Here is a 7,864-nt window from a genome sequence, read left to right on the forward strand (position 1 = left end):
ATTAACGAGTATCAATGGATTAAATTAATTCACGCCGCAGAAGAAAAGATCGTACATAACACTGTCATTGGAGCAACGCAAACCAAGATCGGTATAGAAAAAAGGATTATTGCAAATTTTAGAGAACAATTCCAATTAAGAATATATAATTCCATTCGTATGTGTAGAAAATGCTACCAATTGGAGACAAAATGCTTATGTTAGTACTGGTTACGATATAAGTTTAAAAAGATGAATCGCTGTTTGTTTAGATAACGAAGGCACTGACTGTGAATTGTATTCTGTTTGTGATATTCTCTTCAATCGAGTACACCATCTATACAATCATCTTCAACCTGTCTATGACCACACAGAAGGAAACATTCCTCCTGTTCTCAGTTCTGGCCAACATATCTGGAGCTGTCGGCATATCTCTCAGAGGTCACCACTCTTCATTAATCTTTCTAAAATAAGAGCGACGGTCCAAAAACTCTTCAAAATATCAGAAAACGCAAAATTCAATCGATAAAATCAAAGTTTTTAAGCGAGTCTTTTGCTATAAACCAAATTTATGTCCAATACTAGCTGGGTTCATATACATTCCAGTAGCTTTTAATGTAGCTTCTTGCTTGTCTTGAACGATAAAAACGAAAAATTCAATGTAGTTCAGATTGGTGTTGAAAAATTAAACTGCTGAAAAGTGAAAATTACTTAACAGCTTTGAGAAGCCAAAAATTGTAAAAATTACTGAAAATTTTGATAAGTAGAAATTTAAGGGACCAAAATTGTTATAACTACTTAAAAGCTTTGAAAAACCAAAAATCAGGGAAACAATGTAAGAGCTTTAAGAAACCGAAAAATGTGGAAACTATCTATAAGCTTTAAGCAAACAAAAAATTTTTAAACAACTTCATAGCTTGAAGAAACCAAAAATCTTGGAAACTACCTAAGAGGTTCAAGAAAACGAAAACCGTGGGAAATATCTAAAAGCTTTAAGAAACCATAAAAAATTGAAACCACTTCAGAGCTTTAAGAAACCAAAGATTTTTGTAACTACTTCACATCTTTGAGAAACCAAAATTTTGGAAACTTTTTCAGAGTTCAAAGAAAACAAAAATTTTTTAAATTACTTGAGAGCTTTGAGAAACGGAAAGTCGTTGATAAAACTTAAAAGCTTTAAGAAACTAAAAATTTTTGCAACTACTTCACATCTTTGAGAAAACGAAAAAATTTGAAACTATTTCAGGGCTTTGAGAAACCGAAAAATCGTGGAAAAACTCTAAAGGTTTTAAGAAACCAAAAATATTTGAGACTGCTTCAGAGCTTTAAGAAACCAAAAATTTTTGAAACTACGTAAGAGCTTAAAGAAACCAAAAAGTTTTGAAACTACCTCGGAACTTCAGGAATGCAAAAATTTTTAAAACTACTTCAGAGCTCTGAGAAACCGAAAATTGTGGAAAAAACTAAAAGTTTTAAGAAATCAAAAATTTTTGAAATTACTTCTGAGTTTTAAGAAACAAAAATTTTGGAAACCACCTCAGAGCTTCAAGAAAACAAAAATCGTGGGAAATATCTAAAAGCTTTACGAAACCAAAAAAATGAAACCACTTCAGACCTTTAAGAAACCAAAAATTTTGCAACTACTTCACATCTTTGAGAAACCAAAATTTTGGAAACTTTTTCAGAGTTTTAAGTTAACAAAAATTTTTGAAACAACTTGAGAGCTTTGAGAAACCGAAAGCCGTTGATAATGCTAAAAAGCTTTAAGAAACCAAAGCTTTTCGCAACTACTTCACATCTTTGAGAAACCAAAATTATTTGAAACTCCCTTACAGCTTCGAGAAAAAAAATCGAGGAAATTACTTAAGATTTTTGAGAAACCAAAATAGTTGAAACTTATTAAAAAAAACTTTACCAAACAAAAAATTGTGGAAACTAATTAAAAATTTTGAGAAAACCTAAAACTGGTGAAGCTACTTAACAACTTAGAGAAGCCAAAAAATGTTAAAACTACCGAATTTTTTGACAAGTGTTACTGACTGTTAAAGAATTAGCGTTTATTCTTTCCTTGTTAGAGCACTGGTTCAGCGCTAAAAACAATACGGAAGCACTTAATCAGAGCTCAGTAATTTTTTTTTCAGAACTAGAACTGTTCTGAAGAAAATACTGGAACCCTAAAAAAGAATAGTACATCGAGGAAAAATCATTAAATTACCCACGATGAGATACGCAACCTGATTCTGGGATGCAAAAACGCTTATATTTAAGAGCTTTAAGAAACCTAAAACTGTTGAAACTACTTTAGACAAGTAGTACACAAAATTTAGGCAAGTAGGACTGATTGGTACAGAATTATCTTTTAATCTTACTCTGTTAGAACACAGATTCAGCGCTAAGAAGATTGCAAAAGTGCAGAATTAGAGCTCAAGATTTGTGCTAAGTTTGATAAGCTCTCCAAATAGTTCCCAAGAAAATATTGAACACTAAAAAATAGCATTTTGAGGGTAAAATATTAAATTACCCAGGATGAGGTACGCAACTCCATCCTGGGATGCAAAAATACTAGCTGGAAGAAAACAAAATATGTTGCGGAAAAATATGAAAAGGATGATACAAATTCGATAGAAGCAAAGCAATGAGTTCCAGCTTAAAATGATTGCTGGTACATAATTGCATAAACGCTCACTCGCATCATGCTCGAACCCAGAACATACCCAGAAAAACACGCACTCATCTCTATAAATTTGTTTTTATTCTTCATTAAACATTTTTGTTTTTCAGTACCAGTTTACATGTCAATGCGACCTATGAGGGAGGCGTTCAAACGAGGGTTGAAGTTGTGCATCAAATGAGACCCCGATAAACTTGCAATTGCCACTGTTGATGTTTCTCTTTCCTCTTGACGAAACCCATTCTGTTCCTACACGAGCAATCGCAACAATTCCCTATCATGATAATTCACATTTGTCCACCGTAATTTCTTTTTGCAGATTTTTTCTTCGAACAAACTCAAAACTGGAAAGTATTATAATAATAATGATAATAATTTATAATAATATAAACAATAAATTCAAATAATAGACCCATTAGGAATCGGATGAAACAAATTAAGCGCCCTATATGGAGCCATAATAATAATTATAATAGGATTGAGCAAAAATTTTGAAGTATTTAATCTGAAGGTTCTATAGTTTTTACTAATACAGAATAGAATTTGAGATCAATATTTTGTCATACAATTCCAGTGACGTATGATGATGCATTCTCTTACTTCGATAAAAAAAAACTACAAAATTATTCCCTGGTAACCGTTTTCTACGAAATTTGTCTCTTAACAATACATCCCTATACTTTCACACAATTTTTGGGGTGAAAAGGCGCCATATTAATTTTTTATTTGACAACCTCTGCCGAGTGTGAGTGATATTCATCATCAAAATTACTAAAGTGCTCTGCAAATAGTCCCGATCTGAATCCAATTGAAATCATTAGGAGGAAAACGAATCAGAAATTGTACTCAGACGTCGTAAGAAAATCGCGTGAAAATTCGTCTACTAGATATTAAAAAAAGCATAATGACACTTTACTAGAATCCAGATTCGAAGTCAAAATATTTTTCTATTTGGTGTTTATAACGCTGTCTAAAAACTTTTTAACTACGTAGCTCTTGGGTACTATAGTGTACCCCACAAATTTCATATTTTCGACTTAATTCTCATTTTTCCTCGAAAAAATTTTATAATTTAATCATCTTGGAATGAAACTGGCGTAAAATGTTCTTTTTCTGAATAGGAAATTTATTCAACACGTTTACAATTTGCTAAAGGTAAGAAAGTAAGGTGCATACCCCCTCCCTGAATAAAGCCATATGTAATTGCTAGTTTTGCTCCATTTCAAAGGTTTATAAAATTTTATTAGTCTCAGATTTTATTAGAATTTAAATATCGTTATCGGAGCAAAAATATTCATTCCTTTTTCAAACATTATAAAAGGAGACCAAAAACATTGTTCATGGCGGGAAAAATGCAGTTCCCCGATAGGCCCCTCGCCCAACAATTGGGTGGGGGGTTATTACCTCCGGTGGGAAATAATGCCATGTTAAGCTATGAATCACGTTTTTTGTTTTTAAAAACATGAAGTCCTGGAGTTGAAAATTATACGCCCGTAAAGGTGAGCAGGTGAGGGGGAGGTACGGGGAGTATAATACATCTAAAATGATACCCTTTGAATAAAGCCAAATGTAATTGCTATTTTTGCACCTTTTGCAACTTTGTAAATTTATTTTTTTTAAAACTTGAAATTACAAAACCTCATTTATCAACAATATTATCACACCTTGCATGACTCCTCTGCATTTTCCTCAGTTTCTTCCAAAAACATGGGGTACTAGAATGCTCCGCAAATAGTCCCGATCTGAATCCAATTGAAATCTTTATGCGGAAAATGCATCGGAAATTGTACTCAGACGTCGTAAGAAAACTGCGTGAAAACTCGTCTACTAGATATTAAAAAAGCCTAATGACACTTTACTAGAATCCGGATGCGAAGTCAAAATATTTTTTTATTTGGTGTTTATAACGCTGTCTAAAAACTTTTTAAGTTTACGTAGCTCTTGGGTACCATAGTGTACCACACAACTTTCATATTTTCGACTTAATTCTCATTTTTCTTCGAAAAAATTTTATAATTGAATCATCTTGGTATGAAACTGGCGTGAACTGAACTCAATTCTGAATACAATGCCCAGTTTATCAGATTTGACCAAATTTAAACAAAAAAGGGTACCAGCTCACGCCTATAAAATTAATAAAAAATATTAGTAGTAATAATATTAATAATAATATTATTAATAATAATAATAATAATAATAATAATAATAATAATAATAATAATAATAATAATAATGATAATAATAATAATAATAATAATAATAATAATAATAATAATAATAGTAATAAGATAGAGTAAATGGTTTTGAAGACTTTAATCTGAAGTTTCTATAATTTTTTACTGATACAGTGTAGAATTTGACGTAAATGTTTTTGCATCCATTTCCAGTGACTTATGATGATGCTTTTTTATTTGAAAAGGAAAATTGCACAATTGTTCCTTTGTAACCGTTTTCTATGACATTTGTTTTCTTAAACATACATCCTTATACTTTCACAAAAGTTTTGGGGGGAAAAGAGCCAAATTGTTCTTTTTGTTTTCCTCTGACCGGTGACGAACAACCATCTTGGATACAAAAAGTGTCAGTGATATTCATCATCGTCTTCTGAGTTTAAAAGATTTCATTTGTATATTGTTTTAGGGCACAAAACAAATAATAAAATATTCTTTTTCTGAATCGGAAACTTATTCAACACATTTACAATTTGCTAAAAGTCAGAAAGAAAGTAAGGTACATACCCCCTCCCTGAATAAAGCCATATGTAATTGCTATTTTTGCTCCTTTTCAAAGGTATATAAACTTTTTATTACTCTCTTTTATTAGAATTCTTTTATTAGAATTAAAATATCGTTATCGGAGCAAAAATATTCATGGCGGGACATTATAAACGGAGACCAAAAACATTGTTCATGGCGAGAAGGAATGCAGTTCCCCGATAAGTCCCTCGCCCAATAAGTGGGGGGGGGGGCTATTACCCCCGGTAGGAAATAATGCCATGTTAATCTATGCAACACGTTTTTTGTTTTTAAAAGCATGAAGTCGTGGAGTTGAAAATTGTATGCCCGCAAAGCTGAGGAGGGGAGGGGGGAGGAAGGGAAGGGGGAGTAGAATACATCTAAAATGATTTGAGTTTTCGGGTTAGAAACCCTGCTGGAACCAGTCTGTACATCGGATGACAACAAAACATGCAACTCCAATTAGAAGTTCTCCGATATTATGGTAGACAACACCCAACACGAGCCCGTGTCTCATTTGCATTCTACGCAAACAGTGCATTGCCGATGCCAGCATTAAGTACCCCGTGATCGCCTCCGCACCCCACAACCCTACAACGGTCATCTCCGCCCACTTATGCCCCTCAAAGGGCGGGTCCGGGCTCTGCAACGCGATTAAAATCAGAACAGTGCACGTTATAATGTGAAGAACCAACACAACACAAAATGTAAATATCCTTTCAACGGGCTTGAAATGGACAATAACCCCGGTTGTGGGTAACCAGAAACCCCAGACTGATACTGAAAGTGTATAGCATCGTTGACTGTAGGACAAAGCAGTGTATGAGAAAAACGCGGGCGAAAAAGTAAAAATTATTCCCCCCGATATAAATGTGAGAAACCACATGAAATATTTATGCGAATTTGTCGGTTGAGTATTTTGAAACCACCAATCTTTACTGAAAGTTTTGTATTTGTAAACAACTTTGGGTTCCGAATCGGGGTCTTCAGAAAAGCTGAGGTTGTAAGACTTGTCAAGTAATGTCTTGCTTTCGTCAAAATTATCTTGTTCATCTGCACTCTTCATTCTGAATTTTGTTTTGTCCAAGTACATAAACAGAATGATTGCAATAAACGAAGTTGTAAAGAAAGCGGCAAAGATACAGAAAGCGCCGACAGGTCCGAAAAGGAAATCAGTTGATAAAAGTGCCTCATTTGAGGTCTGATTTTGGGCGCCTTCGGCTAACGATTTTTCATAAGCAATCACATTCTCTTCGTATTCGTCATCGCGTTTGAAAATAATCCGGAACCCTTGCAGGTATGACATCAACACCGCCAAAAATCCCCCCGACACCTCCCCGACCAAGATGGCCGTCAGAAAGCTTGCGGGAAAGTCTCTCTCTATCCATGCGAATAGTAACGTCCCTCTAACTCCGTCTGAGCCCAGCAGGAAAAAACTTGTGAACAAAAACCCAAAACTGTACTCGTGATCGACAATTTTGGGCTGCAAAGTTTTGTCCCAGACAAAAATAAGGGCGATGCTTAATGCCAGGCCGATTGCATAGACCGAAATCAGTGACTTTTTGACGCCCAATTTTAGCAGAATTGGGACTATGAGAAGACAATTGTTTGACAGACCGCTGACTAGCCCGAAAGCGACCCCGAGATCCCAGCCCTCGGGTAAGTAGGGCACCATAAAAGGAATCTCAATCGTCAAGGAATCTGTATATTCCCATGTTCCTATCGCGGCCCAGAACAGAAGCCCGAAAAAGATACTCTCCTTTCGATCTATGAACCAATTTTTAACTTTTTCAATAACCATTATCAAATAGAACAGGTAAAATTGTTATAAAATAAAGGTAGAATAAGTACAAATGTGTATTTTTCATACAATCAACGTATTTGCTTTAAAGCTTGCAGAATTTTGGCCTTTTGCTTTTGTTTTAATACGTTCACATGAACAAATGAACTGAATTTATTAATTTTGATGGCAGCGTAAATTGTATTTATTATCATTAACGTGTCTGTACATTGCTCGAACTTAAATTATTGAAGCATTTTTGGCTGTTGTTAAATGGTAAGAAGTCATTAAACAACAAATCCACGTTGAGTAAGAACGGTCTGCTAAATTAATTAAAATTTTAAAAAAATATTCTCAACAGAGAAGCTTGAACATCTACCTTGTTAAAATACCGATATCGTAGCTAGTTCTGTGCCCACTTTTAATACTTTGATAAATTGAAATTGATTAAGGTAAATTGAGTAGGGTAATTGAGAGATTAAATTTGGTTAACTAATGAGTTGAGTCACGATCTTTCAAATATTTGGGACTATTTTGTCTGGGACTATTTTATTGTCTGAGATCGTTTTGTCCAGACATGCATATAATTTATCAATCCTTATTGCATAATTGGCCAAATGAACAAAACTCGATCAGAAATGTTTCGCTATTTTCAACATGAAACGTTCGTTCCGCGACAAAAACGCTCAAATCGCTCAT

The 7,864-nt window shown here is 34.1% G+C and overlaps 2 protein-coding genes across 2 annotated transcripts in view; one reads left to right on the top strand and one right to left on the bottom strand.

Moving 5' to 3' along the window:
* LOC142345727 (uncharacterized) overlaps positions 1-2,843 on the top strand; it is a 4,056-nt gene extending 1,213 nt beyond the window's left edge. Inside the window, exons 2-3 of the mRNA XM_075398015.1 lie at positions 252-420; positions 2,761-2,843. Of these exons, the coding sequence (XP_075254130.1) occupies positions 252-420; positions 2,761-2,831 (240 nt within the window). The 3' untranslated portion in view covers positions 2,832-2,843. The remainder of the gene's footprint in view (positions 1-251; positions 421-2,760) is intronic.
* Positions 2,844-5,788: 2,945 nt separating this feature from the next.
* On the bottom strand, positions 5,789-7,186 carry LOC142344388 (solute carrier family 52, riboflavin transporter, member 3-like). Its single transcript, XM_075396422.1, has one exon. The coding sequence runs from the start codon at positions 7,184-7,186 to the stop codon at positions 5,789-5,791; it is 1,398 nt and encodes a 465-aa protein (XP_075252537.1).
* Between the last annotated feature and the right edge of the window lie 678 nt (positions 7,187-7,864).

The sequence above is a fragment of the Convolutriloba macropyga genome, chromosome 1 (genome assembly GCF_964194025.1).
Source record: "Convolutriloba macropyga chromosome 1, txConMacr16.3, whole genome shotgun sequence".
Lineage (NCBI taxonomy): Eukaryota > Metazoa > Xenacoelomorpha > Acoela > Convolutidae > Convolutriloba > Convolutriloba macropyga.

What these genes read in the sequence shown, in the direction of transcription:
- LOC142344388 (XM_075396422.1), bottom strand. Translation starts at nt 7,186, where the DNA reads ATGGTTATTGAAAAAGTTAAAAATTGGTTCATAGATCGAAAGGAGAGT.